This window comes from Squalius cephalus, assembly GCF_949319135.1.
Source record: "Squalius cephalus genome assembly, chromosome: 14".
NCBI lineage: Eukaryota > Metazoa > Chordata > Actinopteri > Cypriniformes > Leuciscidae > Squalius > Squalius cephalus.
Window position 1 is genome coordinate 20,566,341 of NC_137135.1, and position 19,139 is coordinate 20,585,479.

The 19,139-nt window shown below is 36.4% G+C and overlaps 2 protein-coding genes across 4 annotated transcripts in view; one reads left to right on the forward strand and one right to left on the reverse strand.

The window, feature by feature from the left end:
* The window catches only part of lnx2b (ligand of numb-protein X 2b), a 20,847-nt gene extending 11,777 nt beyond the window's left edge, over positions 1 to 9,070 (forward strand). For both annotated transcript variants that reach the window (XM_079892899.1, XM_079892900.1), the window contains exons 5-10: positions 2,601 to 2,999; positions 3,160 to 3,294; positions 5,738 to 5,912; positions 6,010 to 6,253; positions 7,273 to 7,431; positions 8,029 to 9,070. In XM_079892899.1, the coding sequence (XP_079749025.1) occupies positions 2,601 to 2,999; positions 3,160 to 3,294; positions 5,738 to 5,912; positions 6,010 to 6,253; positions 7,273 to 7,431; positions 8,029 to 8,164 (1,248 nt within the window). In that variant the 3' untranslated portion in view covers positions 8,165 to 9,070. The remainder of the gene's footprint in view (positions 1 to 2,600; positions 3,000 to 3,159; positions 3,295 to 5,737; positions 5,913 to 6,009; positions 6,254 to 7,272; positions 7,432 to 8,028) is intronic.
* Positions 9,071 to 10,625: 1,555 nt separating this feature from the next.
* chic1 (cysteine-rich hydrophobic domain 1) lies at positions 10,626 to 16,792 on the reverse strand. 2 transcript variants are annotated; one of them, XM_079893277.1, is made up of 6 exons: positions 16,575 to 16,792; positions 15,336 to 15,390; positions 14,272 to 14,427; positions 13,806 to 13,862; positions 13,307 to 13,366; positions 10,626 to 11,985 (listed from the first exon to the last, which is right to left on the reverse strand). In XM_079893277.1, exons 1-6 carry the CDS (start codon positions 16,715 to 16,717, stop codon positions 11,935 to 11,937), a joined length of 522 nt encoding a protein of 173 aa, XP_079749403.1. In that variant the 5' UTR covers positions 16,718 to 16,792; the 3' UTR covers positions 10,626 to 11,934. The 2 variants fall into 2 exon arrangements, with proteins under 2 accessions (XP_079749403.1, XP_079749402.1); XM_079893276.1 differs by having other exon boundaries at positions 10,742 to 10,950.
* Positions 16,793 to 19,139: the final 2,347 nt, after the last annotated feature.

The following is a 19,139-nucleotide window of genomic DNA, read 5'->3' on the forward strand; positions in this document are numbered from 1 at the left end:
TCTATCTCTCAGAATTTGTCGTTCCATCCAGTTCTCATGTTGTCAGTGTACATACCCCAGCGTCATTGTTTTTACATTGCAGTCACATCCCTGGATAAAGGTCATAAGAGCCTGCTTTCCCAAATGTCCGGAAAGCGGGATCTTTTTTTTTTCACTGGCTGTTAAAATGTAACAATTCGTAAATTCTGCCATAGGAAGTGTATCAAAATATGTAAAGTTAGTATGAGCACACGGATTCTCTCAGATATTTAGTGAAACACCATTTCATGTCATTTTGACATAGCGGAATACATTGAGCGACGTGACATTTTTTTTATAGAAAACTATTGAATGCAGTCTTCATCTCATGTAATTGTACACCATTCAGATGACTTCACAAATGCATTTGTTTTTGTAAGACTTTTTAATTTAAAACCAAACTACTAAAGGCACCTTTAAAAAGCTAAGTTACACAGTATTGTTTCTCAATTACAAGTCAGTTCAGTTCAGCATTTACATTCTTGTTCCCACAATCCTACGCTCTCCTAGGATTTCTTCGCCTGGTAGTCCGGGAATGCAATGCCTTAGTAAAGGAAACCAGCATGGCGCATTCATATTCAACCTTGAGTTTGTATGAATGCCTCCAGCTCATCTTGTCTTCTCTGAGATCATATATATGGAAATTTTAATTAGGCCAACTGACAGCCCTAGGATGATCTGTATCCCAAGCGGAGCTCCTTTGACTGTTTTTAGGGAGCTATGGCTTGTAAAGAGATCTGTGGATGACTTGCATATCTTATTTCTTGAAATGGAATCTCTCTTTTCCCCTTCTGGTTCAACACGGCATTGATTATCACAAAGGGCTGTTCCAAGCCTTAGGCAGGAAGGCTTTGAAGCATAAAAAACAGCATTATTTTAGCATCTATTAATATGGTGTTCTTTAAAGAGAATAAAACATACTTGTTGGATCTTAAAGGGGTCATTAATTGAGAAATCAAATTTTCATTCATCTTTTGACATTTAAGAGGTCATTGTACTATAAAAATATCCTGGAAGTTTCAAAACTTCCTTGTTAGTCCAAAAACTATTGAAACTAAGCTGCCAAAACAACTCGTTTTAGATTTTGTCACATTATGACGGAATAGTACGACGACAGACTGCACTCCAGATCGCGCCATTAAGAAACTTAGGTTTGTTTGGTTGTTTTTACTGCGGATTCGTTTAGCGCAGGCTTTTTAGAGAACCTGAAAATAAAAGATTATGCATTGATTACTGTATTGGATTTGACAGCAATGTCACAACACACAAGTGTGAGTAACAATTTTTTTTGCCATGTGTCACTATTGCTTTGTCTGTTACAGATTGTTTGATATGTATTGAGTATTTGTATAAATACTCGATACATATCAAAAACGATCTGTAACGGACAAAGATCTGTAGCGGCAGTCAAACTGTGAAATAGTTGTGATTTGATGTTCTTTCCTTTGCTTCTGCATTTAATGCTGGGGGTTCCCGGTGTTGTGCCGAATTATGTGACCGTACACAATAGTAGTAATGGTAGGGTTAGGATTGGGATTAGGATTAGGATTATCTTAATGCAGCACCTACTAGGGTCACATAATGGATATGGATATGGATATAACACTGGATATGGAAGAAAACACGTAGCGAACACTTTTGTTATTGTTTTGATCAAAACCATTCGCTGTAATCCTGAATAAAATGTTCAGTGAGCGACATCTTGTTTTGTCATCAGTAAAACAGTACAACACGTTCATTTTATTTAATGACAGTGCGACAAAAGATTGTACAATCACAGGTACAGTCAATCATAGTTCTGTTTACACAAAATGCCATAAGTTATCCTGTCAACTATAACTAATGGAAAATATGAACTTTGGATGTGGCAAATAAAGTTTATGTAATATGCATAATGTTTCACATGGTTGGAAAATGTTTCAACTATATAATGAGATATTTTTCAACATCGGAAGTTTTCATAATAATTCCACACATGCAATGGCGGGGATGTTGAAAAATATTTTAATATTCAAAACAATTACCCAATCATAGCAGGTTCCAAGTCTTGAATGCGGCACACCTACCAAAACAGAGTGTTTAAAAGTGAGGGTCAAACACGGGAGAGAAAATAGCTTATTACTTCTAAATCATTTTTTTTAGTGGACCTAAAATAGTGTATTTAGAGTCAGCAGGAAATGGGAAATCATCCTATCTATTTTCTAAATGTATGTAATTAATGTTATTGTAAAGAGTTAATCCATACATATGTTTATTTTCTCTCTTTTTTTTTTTTTTTTTATGAGCTTGTAATCTTTTTAATCAAAATGCAGTAACTGGATCTTCCGGTGAAACGACACACCTGTCTCTAGTGGCATACACCAGACTTCTCCAATCATAAATAATGAGTCTGCATAAATCCCGGCCCTTTCGTACAATTGACCTCAAGCTCGCATATAGGTCTGCCACCATCCAGTCAATAACCGAAGTCCTCACCCTTCATTTTTTTAATAACCTGCTTTACTCGAATGTATATCACAATGTGGAAGAAATGATCTGCCGTTACTTCTGTTAGACTCAAACTAACAGTGTGATCTTTGCAGGCAAATGATGTCAGTTTGGCATCCATTCCCCACAGTCGTGCCATTGCTGTGCTTCGGCAGTCATGTTCCCGCCTCAGGCTAACTGTCATGCAGGAGAAGGGCTTCAAGCCCCGGCCCGATCATCTCGCTCAGCCCTCAGCTTCTCCATCGCAGTCTCCCAATCCCAACCAGAACCACGGCACCGTCATCCAGGTCACCCTGGTAAAGCGTGAGCGCTCTGAGCCGTTAGGAATCAAACTCATCCGTAAGTCTGAGGAGCCAGGAGTCTTCATCCTGGACCTGCTGCCTGGAGGACTGGCTGCCAAAGATGGCAAACTGAGGAACAATGACAAAGTGCTAGGCATCAACGGACAGGACCTGAGACATGGCACCCCGGAGAGTGCAGCTCAGATCATACAGGTACAGAGTGACAGAATCACTTTAGTGAGGAAAAAGCGGATTTCTCAATCTAATGCTACTAATAATGAGGTTACTTTTAAACAGTAGATTTATATATATATAGGATTTCAGGTTTTATAGTAAATGTAAGGGATTGCTGTGCTCTCTGTGTATGTGACAGGCAAGTGAAATGCGCGTGAACTTCGTAGTAATGAGACTTCCTGATCTCTCCGAGGAGGGTGGTGAGGGACAGAGCCGAGGGGCCCGGAGAGTCCCCGAACCGCAGTACTTCAAACGACGCTCCGAATACATGAAGGTAAAAAGTGCAAATGATCACAAGTTAAAAGGAACGACTAGTCTAAGCTTTGGCCTAGCTTTGGGTGATGCAAGTTTGAGTTTTACTCGCTCCCAATCCCATTCCCCTTTTCACTTCCTATTATTTTCTGTCCTGCCTCCACTGTATTTTTTTATATTATATGTTTATTAGATTTGTGAGTAAGATTTTTAAACATTTTTTGAAAGAAGTCTCTCATGCTCACCAAGACTACATTTTATTTGATCAGAAATACAGTAAATAAGAACAATACTATTGTGAAATATTATTACAATTTCTTTTTGGATATATTTTCAAATGTGATTTATTCCTGTGAAGGCAAAGCTGATTTTTTAGCATCATTACTCCAGTCTTCAGTGTCACATGATCCTTCAGAAATCATTCTAATATGCTGATTTTGTGCTCAGGAAACATTTCTTATTATTATCGATGTTGAAAACAGTTGTGCTGCTTCATATTTTGTGGAAACCGTATTACATTTATTTTCAGGATTCTTTGAATAGAAAGAATTTTCATTTATTTGAAATATAATTTCACTTTACTGTCTATTTTGTTTAATGTAATGCATACATTTGAATATATTTTTTTGAATCTTTCAACAACAAAAAAATCTTACTGAACCCAAACTGTTGAACGGCTATATATATATATATATATATATATATATATATATATATATATATATATATATATATATATATATATATTATATTATATTATATATAAAAGATTTATACATAACAAAATAAAATTATATTTAATAAATATAATTCAATTTTACACTTAAATTATTTTTTAGATGCAACACTGTACAAAATGAAAGCGAACCATACAAGAGAGATTGAAATATGACATAGGTTTGTTCTGTCTCTCTGACATGCTGAATCTCTCATACATTTCACAGTGAATTTCACAATTTAATACATGCAATGCATGGAGATATCATAATTCATGATATGTATTGCAATGTTTCATATATTATGGGGTAGTTTATTATACTTTGATGTTATTATACAATACCCAGAATTATAAAGAGCATTCAAAAATAATTGTATGGTAGATCTAGTTTTACGTACTTATTTTCAAAATGGTTACATGCAGAATGGGTTGAATGTTTGTGCTACTGTAGTCAAAGTCTGCGTATGTGTGTGTGCGAGGTGACTTTTCGCCCAGAGACTAGTCACACCCTGCTTTTGTGACACTTCCTCACCAGCTGAAGGCAGAGGCAGCAAACACAGGCTGGGTAGTGGGAGATGAAAGCAGATGCCCCCTCTCTCTCTCTCTCTCTCTCTCTCTCTTGGACTCGTCCCTGATCAAAAGGCCCAGGGTGCTGCTCTCTAAACTGCTGCAGCCACTGTGTTTGTTTGTATCTGGGGATCAAAGCTGGTGACAGTTAGCTTTCACCTGTGGAGTTGAAGCTTGAGCTCATGCTGGGAGGAAGAGCCTCCCTGCTGTGTAGGAAGAGGCTACCCTTCCCCCATATGGAGGTCTGGGGACCCCAGTGAGACTGGGAGAAGATGGCTGAAGGAGAGCGTTTTGCCACAATCTATGAGTTACGATGGCAACGCGTCACATTAACACATCTCTCTGCTTCGCAGCAGGATCTTCAATGTTTGTTTCTACAAATGTTTTCACCACAGGAGTCAGTCACATGTCTTAAACTTTCACTTTTCACCCGACCCCCAAGTACAGAAATGTATGGCATACTCAGTTGCTATTATACACAGTTATAATCAAGCTACTGCGAACTTCATCTGCTTGTCAAAGTATACACAACACAATACTTACTAAAACATTTGAAGGATTAAAACATTAATTCTGTCCTTTAGAGCATGCTCACAATACAAGGCCAGTCATAGTCCGATCACTGTATATTCACTACTGTTCAAAAGTTAGGGGTCAGTATGATACTTTTTTTTAAAAGAAATTAGTACTTTTATTCCACAAAATTCATTAAATTGATAAAGTGACAGTAAAACATTTGTTTTTGTAAAACAACAAATATTTAAAATTAAAGTTCAATAATATAAATAAATGAATCACTGTTTCCTCAAAACTATTAAACTGTTTTCATTAATAATAATAATGTAAGAAATGTTTCTTGTGAAGCAAATCAGCATATTTGAATAATTTCTGAAGCATCATGTGACACTGAAGACTGGAGTAATGATGCTGAAAATTCAGCTTTGCATCATTACATTTTAAAATATACTAAAATAGTTATTTTGACTGGAAAAGTTATTTCTAAAATTGTAATAATATTTGACAACATTAATACAGTTTTACTGTATTTCCGAATAAACTTTTAAATTGAATGTACTGTACATTATATTTATTTATTAATTCATTCAACTACAGGTAAAAATTGGTCCACACTAACGCATTTGTTTGTACTATTTTTGTATTGTGCATTATTTGGGTTCAGGAGCCTCCAGGTGGCTTCTCCAGTCAAGAGAAGACGGTGAATCTAAAGAAGGAACCTCGACTCTCCCTAGGCATCACCATCGCAGGTGGCAGAGACTGCCGCAGCCGTTTGCCCGTCTACATCACTAGTGTGCAGCCGGTGGGCTGCCTGCACAGAGACGGCACCGTCAAAACAGGTCATTCTCCTCATGCCTCCTTATAAATGCTTATTTCTCTGTGAGTCTTGCACAATGCTTGTGTTAACTGTGTGTTTTCATGGCTACTCATGCTCAGGTGATGTACTGCTGAGTATAAATGGCATTGACCTGACCCAACTGACCTACAATGAGGCGGTGACCGTCCTAAAAGCTCAGACGGCTCAGAACACAGTAACACTGCGAGTCATCCAAACCTTCACTGACGAGGAGGAGCAAGATGGAGAATCCAGTTCTAGAGAAGACATGGAAACACTGGAGAGACACAAAGAGGATGACATTAACTGGGTTCCTCTCTGGACGCGCTGGCTAGGTCTTCCCAGGTGGGTGGGCTAGGGATGTGGGTCGGTATCATTAAAATGCTCTGATACCAAAAACTGTACAGATTTGCGACAGAAAAAACAGAGATATGGAGATAACGGAGATTAAAGACGTCTATGATGTAAATGTATCAAAGCAATTAATAGAATATTGAGCATAAATTCAATATTTACGCCTGTATAGTTGCTGTGCTCGAGCTGATAAGTGAAGCACACTAAGTGGATTGAGTGTGCATTCATTTTTCACAGACATGATGCATCTATTATTACTAATGTTACTTGACTGTAAGGAGAGAAAACGTAGTTAGTTCCCTACATTATTACAGAAAAACAGGAAAAAATAATGTGATTACTGTACCTCTGTAGATGAAATACGATGGAGCAATATAATGAACATACAGATCAGAACAGTAACAGAAGCTTGTACAATACATTTTAACAGTGTACAATAATTAATTCAATTAAATTCAGTTCACATTTATTTGTATAGCACTTTTCACAACACACATCATTTCAAAGCAGCTTTACAGAAGTCCACATTACAAATTTAAGTTATGCGTTTCAGAAATGTACATATAAAAAATCACAGTTAACTAAAACTTTATTAATTTAAACAATGTAATAATTGAATGCAGAAACAATGAGCTAATTAAAGTAATGAATACTTGTTTGTTAACAAATGATTGACATTTTGAAAAATGTAGCATTGGTGCATGTTGATTCAGAGTTTGCGCCATCTGAAGTCTTCGCAGGAGTTGGTGTCGTCCCTTCATAGGTGTTGGGCATGAAAATAACTGAAGGAAACATGTTTGCTATAATAATAAAGCCAACTAGTATGATTCATATGGAATCATATGGGCCTTAATTTATTTATTTTTGCTCACTACATATGTTGTGATGTCGATGATTAAGTGCAATATTCAATTTGATGTCCTCTTTTGTAACTTTTAGCTTAGTTAATGGCTTTTATGGGCTTAAACATGTGGAAAAATTCATAATTTGACCATTTCTTTTAATCCAAGCTACATCCACTGGTGTCGTGACATTATGCTAATGAAGACCAACAGTGAGAGCTGGGGCTTCAGTATCGTGGGAGGATATGAGGAGAGCCATGGCCAGCAGCCCTTCTTCATTAAGACCATAGTGCCTGGAACTCCAGCTCACTTTGATGGACGGCTCAAGTGAGTCTCCCGTCCTCCTTTTAACAACATTTGTACAGGTTTTTTTTTTTTTTTTTTTTTTTTTTGAAAGAAATTAATAGCTATATTTAGCAAGGACGTATTATTGTTTGCTATTCACCAAGCAATCCTAAATAAAAAACAAAAATTTGAAGCAGCACAACTGATTTCAACATTAATATTAATGAAATTGTTACTTGAGCACCAAATCACTATATTAGAATGATTTCTAAAGGATCATGTGACTGGAGTAATGAAAAATGAAACCTTGCCATCACAGGAATAAATTACATGTGGAAATATAATCAAAAAAGTTATTTTTTATTGTAATAATATTTGACAATATTACTGTTTTTACTGTATTGTTGATTAAATAAATGCATCCTGGGTGAGCATAAGAGACTTCTTTCAAAAAAAAAAAAAATACAGACCCAAACTTTTAAAAGGTAGTGTAGATTCAATTAAATTTTTTAGTATTTTTTAATAATAAAAGTCATTTAATTGTTTATTGACAAGTTATTATGAAAGACATTCTTTTGTGCAAAAAGTCTATAAAATAAAATGCTTTGTTTACTGAAACTCTTTCATGCTCTCCTTCAGGTGTGGTGATGAGATTGTGGCTGTGAATGGACTCACTACAGTTGGCATGAATAACTCCTCATTGATCCCAATGCTGAAACTGCAGAAGAACAAAGTCACATTGACCGTGGTCTCCTGGCCTGGCAGCCTGGTTTAAAGACTAGCCTGAACTCTATTGCTGTTACTGGGTCTACCACAAGATACATGCACAAGTCTAATATTGGAGAAGGGATGTTTTCACTCCTCTCTTAAGAACAGGGTGGCATATTGGGGAAGTGTGTGAACAATCATTGACCTAGATTTAAAAACAAGCTGAAAGGTTGATATTTAATCCACTGTAGGCATTTAGTGTTTCACAAAGATTTCTGTTGAGCTGTGATGGTGAAAGAAGTGTGAACCGCACTTAAGGATACTGGACCAGCTTGACTTCTTGTTTAAAAATAAGTTTTAACTGGGATATTTATCATGCCCTTTGCTTGGGTATATTTTAGTATGGAACTTAAAGACTTCTTGTTTCCATATATAACCAGTAATAATCTTTAAGATGGTTTATTATTGACATCAAGTGGTCAGTAGTTAGGTAATAAATGAGTAATTATTTTGACTACCAGGAGTTGGACCGTATCACATTCTTATGTTGATGGCCGCTCTAACGGCACCTTTTACTGTGTTGTGAGAATAGTTACACTAGTGTAAAACTATATAGTTGCTGTTGGGGTGATAGTATGGACTGTTTTTTAAAACCACAGCTTGGCTTGTTTGACATTTTTTTAAAGAATGTATCTCTTAGGTGCCTTGGATATAAATGTGTACAAACACACTTATCTACACCTGCCTTAATTGCCTGTATACCAAAAATGCCATTCATTATCTTTGGCCTTTCATCATCTGAAGAATGTTTGTTTGAATGCTTTGTTGTTGTTTTTTTCATCTCATATCTGTACATTTTACCCTTTTACTTTTTAATGCATTTTAGTGAATTTCAAGTATGTTCTTTGGACTAGCAAAGCAATGTGAAAGGGTTATTAAGATGACAGAATAAAATATTTTGTTTTATTTTATTACGTCATTGTTCTAGGCGGTGGCTGTTTTCAATCTTCTTACTGATCCACAATAGACCTAATGTTTATTTTTATTAGCACTTTTACATCTCCAAATATTTCATATAAATGTGCGTACCATCTGCTGAGGCTTATTCTACAGTGCATCTGCCAGAACTACAGTACATTTTAACCCTGTTTGGCTTTATACTGTGTAGATTTTATTCTGTCATTCAAGAGTTAATGCTAAACACCCATATTTCACTCTTCATTCAAATCATTCATTATAGTTCCTCTGGGATCCTCAGGCAAGAACAGTGGCTTTGCCCTGTTGAGGATCACATGATCTGAGCAGTTTGAAGGGCGAGCGAACGACGTGCTGTCACACAAGGGACCTGTGGAGGATATAAATCAGCCATGCACAGTTTGAATTTAAGCCTTGAACTATGGACCAAGGATTATATAGTTTTAAATCCTGCTGACAGGCTAAATTAATGCAATAGGTTGCCAACTGTGAAAGAATAACATGAATGATGTGTGTGAGGTGTTCATTGTTGAATTTGATGTGAGATGATATTATATTGTCATCATGATGATAAACTGACGGTCTATTTGAAGATGTGCTAAAGTCACCAAGCACCTGCTGAGAATGTGAACTCCATCTGTGACACAAAAGAATATGTTCAGAGCAGATAATAACCAATTAATGGCTAAAAATGTACATTTTCTAAATGCAGAAGACATTCCCAGAGATTATTTTAGGCCAAATGTGAAAATTTCTTACATTTAGACTGGTCCACATTCTTCTTTGTGTCTTAGCCTGCCCCCTAGAGGCCATATACAGCTCAAGCTTTTTATATTCTTGCAAAACTGTTGTTAAATAATACCATAGAACCTTAAAATACATAAAACACCAGTGACAGTGGACAGACTCACTCAAATAGTTTGCAGCTGTTTGTATCTGAATCGTTCATGCTGAGTTAAGTTTGTTCTTCACACTCACCTCTTCACACCCCCGATGAATGTAAACCAATGGGTCATTTCTATCTTTGAACACATAATATATCACATCTTTAAATGTATTGTATCAATATGTCAGAATTCTCTCATCTCTGAAGTAATACTTAAAAGCTATAAATATTTTCTACAGCTTTTTGGTGAACTTTTGGTTCAGGATCTGTGCTGTGAGTCAGTTAAAAGTTTTATTTTATGTCTATTAGATAGACAGCAAAAGCAATCAAAGTAATTAAGCCTTAAAAATAAAACCTTTTTTTGTTTGCAAGAATATAAAAAGAATTATCAGCAAGAGTTTAAATTATTTTTCAAAATTCTTGTGCACACACATTTATAATACATAATTATATATATATACATTTATAATACATATATATATATATATATATATATATATATGTATATGGTGGCCATTCATTTTCCATATTCCGTTACTGGAGGTTAAAATTATGTGTAAAAAGTAAATTGTTGGTCGTGTGTGTGTGTTGTTTTCCCTTATTTTATTATTTGTAAATATGGCAACAGTATACATATGCATATAGAGAAAGAATGTTCAAAAACATCAAAATCAGGAATTTATTGAAGCTTTCCATAAGAGTTGGTAGGGACAAACATTTACAGGTACTTTAACAGAACCAGCACTAAGAGCAGATTCCTTTCTCTCCATTAGATTGCTAGGCAAATAATCATTCCTCTTAAGACCATCTACAGAGGCACTCGACTAATGCAGTCTTGTCTACAGTATATGGAGCAAAGAAGTCGTGCAGGTATAGAAAACACATGGGGGCAGTTTTAACCACTACATTTACAATGCTGCGTCTGTAGTCAACTGAAGAGCGTAACGACAGCATGCAGCATCCATGAACAGACACTCCCAGATGAAGATGAACTGAAAGAACAGAAACAAAACAAAGGAAAAAATACAGGGTACAAATAATGTTCCAACAAAAACTTGAATAGGTACATTTCACTTTGTGTGAAAAGAATGACACATTGTTCTCGGTAACAAATTTTCATTGATTGGCAAATGTTATCGTTTTTTTTAAACGCACCACAATGACATTGTAAACAATATCAAATACCTCCAGGACAATTTGTTAGTCCTTGTGTGCTCAAGTGCAATTTTCAGCTCTAACTCGAGTGGCATCTTTTATGGCTTACTGGGTAACAGGTCCATATCAACTGTAAAGTTACAGAAACAGCTTATAAACAAACTATGCTACAGTAATATCTTGGCGAAAAACTAATAACCAGCTAAATTACATAATGTAAACATGGCATACCACACTGTACATCCTGTCCATGGTATTTACAAGTCAGCTTGTTGATTCCCCGTGTAGTAGACAATCGCAAAAGTGCCAGAAGATCAAGGTGCTGAGTGTTACTCCAAGCTAGTTCATACGTCTGCTGCACTAGCTTCAAAAAGCCCCAATGCTAGTCATTACACTCTGAAAACAATAACACACTTCTGACTCCTGCACTTACACGTCTGATTTAAAAACCGTAAACATAAGGCAAATTCACACCGTAAGGTGCCTTGTTCTTAACAACAATACCATAATATAGTATGTGGGGAGGACTTGATGGCTCTTTGGGGTAAATGCACTTTTAACAGTATCAGAGTTTGCTTTCTTCCAATCACTCTTGTTATATATAACAAAACGTCTGAGTGCAACAAAGGAGCGCTTCTACTACATCAGGAAATGTGCAAAATCTGCTCTAAAGCAAAGTGACAGTGTTGCGAATTCTACTGTACAAGGTACTGGGAAAATGGGTCTTTGTAGAAACCCAGTGAAGACCCTCAATACGACATATATACAAGGCACTAAGGAGAGGAATGAAGGGCCTTCCACGAGGATCCAGCAGAAGTCCTTTAGTCAGGTCTGAATATAGGATATTTTGGTACAAACTCTATAAGAATAACCTGTTGACATAAAAAGAACACTTAATAATAATCACCAGTCACATGATTTAAAACCTTATGGTCTGCAGGTCTCTAGACAACAAAAATATATATATTTATATATATGAATGATGTTTGTTCAGAAGCGCTTCAGTTCATTGTGTGCAGAGCTTCCTACTTTAGCTTTTGACAGCAGTCACTGCTGTGATTATGACACTTAATAGTGAATTATATATACACACACTAACGTTCAAAATGTTGGGGTCAGTAAGATATTTTTAAATAAATTAATATTTTTATTTATCAAGGATGCATTAAATTGATTAGAAGTGACAGTAAAGAGGTTTCTGTGTTATTTTTTTCTTTTGAACTTTCTATTCATCAAACAATCGGTTACACTTTATTTTAAGGTGTCCTTGTTACAGTGTAATTATATATTTAAGTACTGAGTAATATTAATTAACAACATGTACTTACTATAGGATTAGGGTTTGGTTGAGGGTTAGTTGCATGTAATTATGCATAATTTATTGTTATTACTGTAGTAACTACATGTAACATGTAACAAGGACACTGTAAAATAAAGTGTTACCAAACAATCCTAAAATATATAGCCTATGACAGCACAACTGTTTCCAACATTGATAATAAGAAATGTTTTTTGAGCACCAAATCAGCATATTAGAATTTCAGAAGAATCATGTGACACTGAAGAAATGACTGCTGAACATAAGAGCTTGGATGTGAGAATTCTTTAAAAAAACGTTTGCATGGTAGCGTAAACTAGTTGTTGTTGTTTTTTTTGTATTTAGTACATATATTTAGTTACAATTTGATGCCTTGTCACTCTAATGAACATGACTGTGTTTGTGCCTGTTTAACCCTTCCAAAAATATATACAGTAGATATATATATATATTGTTGATTACGGTCACTCAAACAAATGTTCCCTTACAGCTGATTCAACATTAAAATTAGATCTCATATTTCAAAACATAACCAAGAGTATTTTTTGTCAAATACTTGACAGTTTTTAGAATTGATTCAAATAAAACGATGATTATGATTCTTTTCACAAACTGACAAGCAGGTCTGAGGCTGAAACATTTTCATTGAGTGCATGATAACACTGACGCACTCTAATGAGTCAATATTTGACACACACAAAGTTTTCCTGACACGACAGTATCCAATGGCAACTAGATTGTAAATTATTATATCACATTTCATTTTGGTAGCAGCCTAGAGCCCTGAAATGAAAATAAAACTACATTTATTTCCTTTTAATTACTGTTATCAAACATTCACACACACACACAAATAAAAACAGCCATGAACTTACATATTCCATCATGTTGTTGCTCTCACATTTTCTCCTGCTGAGTTTCCAGTGCAGCCCCAGCTGAAGGCGAGACGCAGGAAGATACCGGTTAGATAAAGCCGTGCGGTTGATATTCAACATAGACTCAAGCACTTCAGATGCTCAGACACACTTTACACACAAGGGTTAGCGGAGGTCAAGCGGTGGCCAGTGCTTAGAGGAGTTTCCTTAACGTGTCAGCGCCGCTACTGGCTGCCAATCAAAGCTCCGAGACACAACAAAACGAACGTGGCTTTTTACTGCTGACCTTTCCATAGTCTGGTCAGCCTCTGCTCTATATCAATCCATCAGACCAAAATGGCTGCGAGGGCAACAAGCATTTGACAGGGTCAAATGTTAGCAGCCATTTTAATGATTGTTATCCACCACACACCAAGACTTCTTAACATGGCAGCTAAATTGGAGATGGTCTGCTGTTCTTATCTTTATGTGTCTCAGATCAGTTCTGTAATGAGCTTACCTTGTGATATAATCTGTTGTTTTCCCATTCTAACAATTTCTGAATGGATCTTCGCGTCTGAAAACACACAAACACAAATAAACAAATCATTATACACAAACAAAAATAGACACGCACACAGGGTTTTATGCTAAATACCCGTCAAACAAATGCCAATAAAACTCTCAGGGCATGAAGACTTCAGAGGCATTTATGGACCGAAGCTCGCAGTTAAGCACCTTGTAAGCTGCACGTCATGGCCAATAACTTAAAATTTGTAGCTGTAAAATCATCACCTTTCCCAAGCATATAATTCAAGCAGCCATGCCTTCAGACATATATCAAATTCACACTCAGTTAATAAGCTCATGTAGTTGTTTCTTGCCTCCTCACCGAGTTGGTTTATTTCTTAGGTGTTCAAATGGGCAATAAGTACTTTACGTGGATTAATGGTTGAAGGACGGGACATGTCTGAGGAAGGACTCACTCTCTTGTTGAGACATATGACAGGCCACAGACTGCAGCCCACCGTACAGCAACAGCACAGGCAGCCGCAGAGCAGCCATTTCACATTGACCGGAAGGTTCTTCTTCAAGCATGCGTTTACTCGATTGACACTCGTCTTGAACTCCTCTGGAGCAACCTGGAGTAGATGGGTGAGAAACAAAAAGAGACTGTAGTATATGTCAGGAAGTGTTTTGTCTCTGTGCATTGTCAGTAATAAATAAAATGTTCCAAATATAATTTTATACAATATAAATGGTACAATAAAAACGAAATATTCATTTAAGAAATCTGAGAAGAAATTCCATGAAAAGTCATTGGAATTTTTTTTTAAAGAAAAACATCCATGTTTGCAGATGCTCTCTGGTGATCTTGCAATTGCACGCTTGTAACTCGCCAACTGAGCTCTGACACTCTCAGGGCAAAGGGAGGACAAAAAGATGAGATAAGCCCGTGGCCTGTGGCTGTGCCGTCTAAACAACCTGAATGGCTGCTCATTCCTCTCTGGGTATGTACGCCATAAAACCGGGGTCGTAATCTTTTATGACAGGATGCAAAGGTCTCTTTGCAAACAGCAAAAGAACTCGGAATAAAGCCCAGCAGGCCTGATCTGCACCCTTCAGTCATCATAATCCTGACCTCATCCATCACATGTCACCCTGGGTCACAATACTGGAGATCCGTTTTATTGCCCCGCACTTCCCTCGGCCTGCTCTTCCCCCTGCAGCCTTTTTGTATTTCTGCGTCCGACCCAGGAAGCTTCCCATTCTTGTGAACGGCACAGTCTTTCTTTCATTATTTTGTCACTGGGAGCTGTGTCCTCCCAGCGCTGCGATCCCTGCCTACTGGAGCCCTGGACGGTTTACTTATTGACAGATTCTGTGGCAAACACGCAGCATTTAAGAGACTTCATCAGGGGATTCTGTATTGATCAAAAGCTTATACCATGGTGAATCATGGTGTAAGGGGAAAGGTCAACAGGGAAATATATTTTATTCACACCAATCGGTATGATTTACTTTGTAGATGCGAGTTAGAAATCCTTACCTTTCCTGTGAGAACAGAAGGAAACTCTGTGTCAAACTTGTTGCTTAGTCCAAACCTGCAAACACAGTTTTTTAAAAGGTTATATAATATGGTGCAAAAGTACAGAAGCCAATTTCTGCCCCATAAGAAAAAAGATCACGCTTTGGTAAATCATTAATGAGATAAGTCATAATTATGAAATAAAATAAAGATAAGTCAGTTATGACAACCTATGTCATAATTATGAGATGCTGAAAATATGACATACTAAGATTGACAAAAAGTTGAAATTGACAAAAGTCAATAACAAAAAAAATCTACATTTTATGTCACGTTTTTTATCTCATAATTTCCATTTAGTATGTCATAATTTAGACTTTTTCTCATAATTTCCATTTAGTATGTCATAATTTAGACTTTTTATCTCGTAATTTCCAATTAGTATGTCATAATTTAGACTTTTTATCTCATAATTATGACTTGGTATGTCACAACTTTTCCTTTTCATGACATAATTATGCTTCACCAAAGCATGATTTTTTCATATGTGCCAGAAATAGGCTTCCATACAAAGGCTCTGTGACAGTAAGAAAAAGATAGCTGGGTTAACGTTGGGTTCAGTTGAATTAACGTTAGACCTATTAAAGACTTAACAGCACATAGACACAACAGAGTGAGAAAGCTTCTGTATAACTGTATTGGGTTGTGTCTGTTTATAATCCAGTACAGTAGTAGGCTGTGCTGCACTGCTGTTTCGTGTACAAATATCCTGTTGTTTATCTCATTAAATAGCCTAATTCATTACCTCAAACCTTGCTCTAAAGTGGTCAGACTTTGATGATCCAAATTCTGAAAATATGCATAACTGCCAGTTGCAGAGGTACTTGTGCTGTTCCACTAAAGTGATTTAATTAAAATATTATCTCTAAGGTTTACCTCAGCATATGTACTGTACAGTTACACACAACTTCAAATTAAAGCGAAGATCCTAATGAGTTTGAGTGTGGTTACGGGGCAGCCTTTATCCACGGACAGCAATAAAACCATAAATCTCTGAGCTAACAACAAGACTTCGGGTAACTAGGGATGATTTTTCCGCTTAAAATCACTGTCAGGATACAGCTGGAGAAGCCCGGCCTACGTGTATTTTGATTCCACAACTTGGCGACCAAAACATGCAGTGAGCTTAGCATGGAGGCTACACAAACAGACATGACCTAACAGTGACTAACAGCAGTGTCGTCGCATTCATACGCTTACACGGTGATGTGACCAGCCCCGCGCATGACCACAGGCTCGGGACAGTATCTGACGAGATGTTCTTCACTCACAATTCTCTCATCTTCTTCTTCTAACTCATAAATGGTATCAAAGTCCGCCATGTTGGGCAGTAGGACGCTCATGACGTCTCTGGCATAGCGCCGATGACATCATCAAACTAGTGCTGTTCAGGCAGCGTCATCGCAGCGCACGCGGTGTCCTGTGGGTCAATATCACTATAAAGTGCCTTTGGTGTCCTCATCAGAATCGCTCAGTCATCATGAACATAATGCAACATAATGAAATTCTGAGGTTGTATTATAAATGGCCAAACACTTACACACATACAAGAACAATGATACGTCTCTTGAAATGTGTTTTTCTGATTTTATACCATTTTCTTTGATTGGATGTATGCGATTTTGGCATGTCCCACACGCTGCTCAGCTAAATTCAGTGAGTGTAAAAAGTGGTTAAATTACATAAAATTAAAATACTTTTTTAATGTACTTATTGTCCTCAGCAAGCTATTTAATAAAACAAGTCATTTTGATTATTTATATTTTATGTTCATAATAATATTAAGCAGTTTGCATGTGTCCCTGAAATTGCTGTCCACCCTGTCATTATGGGGTAAACGCCCCTTTAAGAAACCAACTGATGTACTCAGTGACATCCCCTTCCCCATTTGGTCTTTCTTCAGTGGATGTTAAAACATCTGCAACACACACAGTAAGTATCTACACTTATATTTCCTAATTTTCATCATATTGTGTTTGTAGTTGCGTGTTGTCAAGCTTAACATGTCCACCCTGTCATTGTGAAATATTAGTTAATATAAAAACTTTTCAGAAATTCTAAATATACATTTTAAACAGTGCACAGTCAGCTTCAACAGTGAATCACTTTGCTAACTGCTGTACACCATGTGCTCATTAAATACTAATTTTAGCCAAAAAATGTCCACCCTGTTCCATGACAGGGTGGACATGGTTCATGACAGGGTGGACATTTGCAACTCCTGAAAATCAGTCTGAGCCAGGCCCCTCCTTCTTCTATATTGGTTAAGGGTTTCTTGAAGTTCCTGTTGTTTTTCTAATGTTCCCCCGTTCTAGTTCACCCATTAAAGCATTTGTCCACCCTGTCATGCCAAGTTCCACCCTGTCACTTTGTTGTCCACCCTGTCATTTTCAACTTTTATGATGAAAATAAACTAATTATTTTAACAAGTTACCAAAACCTTGTGTGTGATTTCTTAATAAACAAATGAGGGCAGGTTAGTATTGTTTTAAAGTTTGACTAAATATCTTTGTTGTTAGATTTTATTTAGAATAGAATGTGCAACTATCACATATTTTATTGGGCAATACATATTTAAGCAGTAACTTCATTATTATCAAAATACTTTTACCATTAACTAAAATGTTTTGTTGGGAAAGGGACACATTATCTTTCATCAGATCTACATTTTATAATCACTATGCAATGAAAATTTATTTATTCTACTATGAATTTGTCCATGACAGGGTGGACATATTTTATGGTTTGCTCGTATATTGTCAGCTTGCAGTTAATTTATAAAAAGTGCTGGAGCTTGACCAATATGCATTTCTAACAGCCTAATGTCTCCTTAATACAACACATATGAAGTTAAATGGAAAATCTCAGATTTTTTTTGGGAAATTGTGAAGTCTCAAAGGCACTTTATGGTGATTTTGACCCCTGTACACGAATATATGGTACAAAATAAGGTCCTGCCCTGAACATAACTAGATCATTTCTTTTTTCAACAAATACTGATGTAAGTGAGGTGTTTAACTACAAAATGCCAATTGCTTATCAGTCTGTCAACAGACATCTTATCACCGATATGTGCGATTTTATAGTTTTCTAGCATTAAACATTAAATTAAATAGACTAGCCCCGGTTTCACAGACAGAGTTTAGACTAGGATTATGTCTTAGTTCAACTAGGGCATTTAAGTAGCTTTTATACGTGTCTTACAAAAAACATTTAGCCTATGGTGTGCAATGGCACGCCAGTGCATATAGGCCTAATGTAAGATATGTCACTGCAAGTTACTTTCAGTTAAAACAGCTCAAACATGTATTTTAGTCTGATACTAGGCTAAAGCAATTGTCTGTGAAACCAGGGGGAAAATGTCAAAATACCAGAATGTTTAGAATTGCAAATTTAGTCTAAATCAGTCTGTTCTCTTGACTCTTGTAGTGGGCAAATGTGGGTTTTGTAATCATTAATATTCCCAGTAGGCCTAAATTAAGGAAAATAACCTATAATTGTTTGATCCTTTGTAACTGGTTGAATTGTTGAGTTTGATGAATGCAGTCAACACTGAAATTTGTAAAATATATATATATATATTCACTTAACTGCCATGCAATAGCCTATTTTTACTCCAATATAATATATAACAAAATCATGGCATTGTAGTATGATTTATTTATTATTTTTGGAGACTGTCAAGAGGGTCAAGACCTCTGAGGTGAATTGTAGCCTATGCCAAAATCTCTATTTTAATGTGTTTACAGACATTTGACATCTTTT

Bases quoted from the DNA above. Each gene is read 5' to 3' on its own strand.
- chic1 (XM_079893276.1), bottom strand. From the start codon at position 16,717: ATGAGCGTCCTACTGCCCAACATGGCGGACTTTGATACCATTTATGAG. The intron at 15,391-16,574 runs GTAAGCGTATGA...CTGTGTTTGCAG, and splicing joins GGGGCTGGTCACATCACCGT to GTTTGGACTAAGCAACAAGT. The intron at 13,863-14,271 runs GTGAGTCCTTCC...GTGTGTTTTCAG, and splicing joins TCATATGTCTCAACAAGAGA to ACGCGAAGATCCATTCAGAA.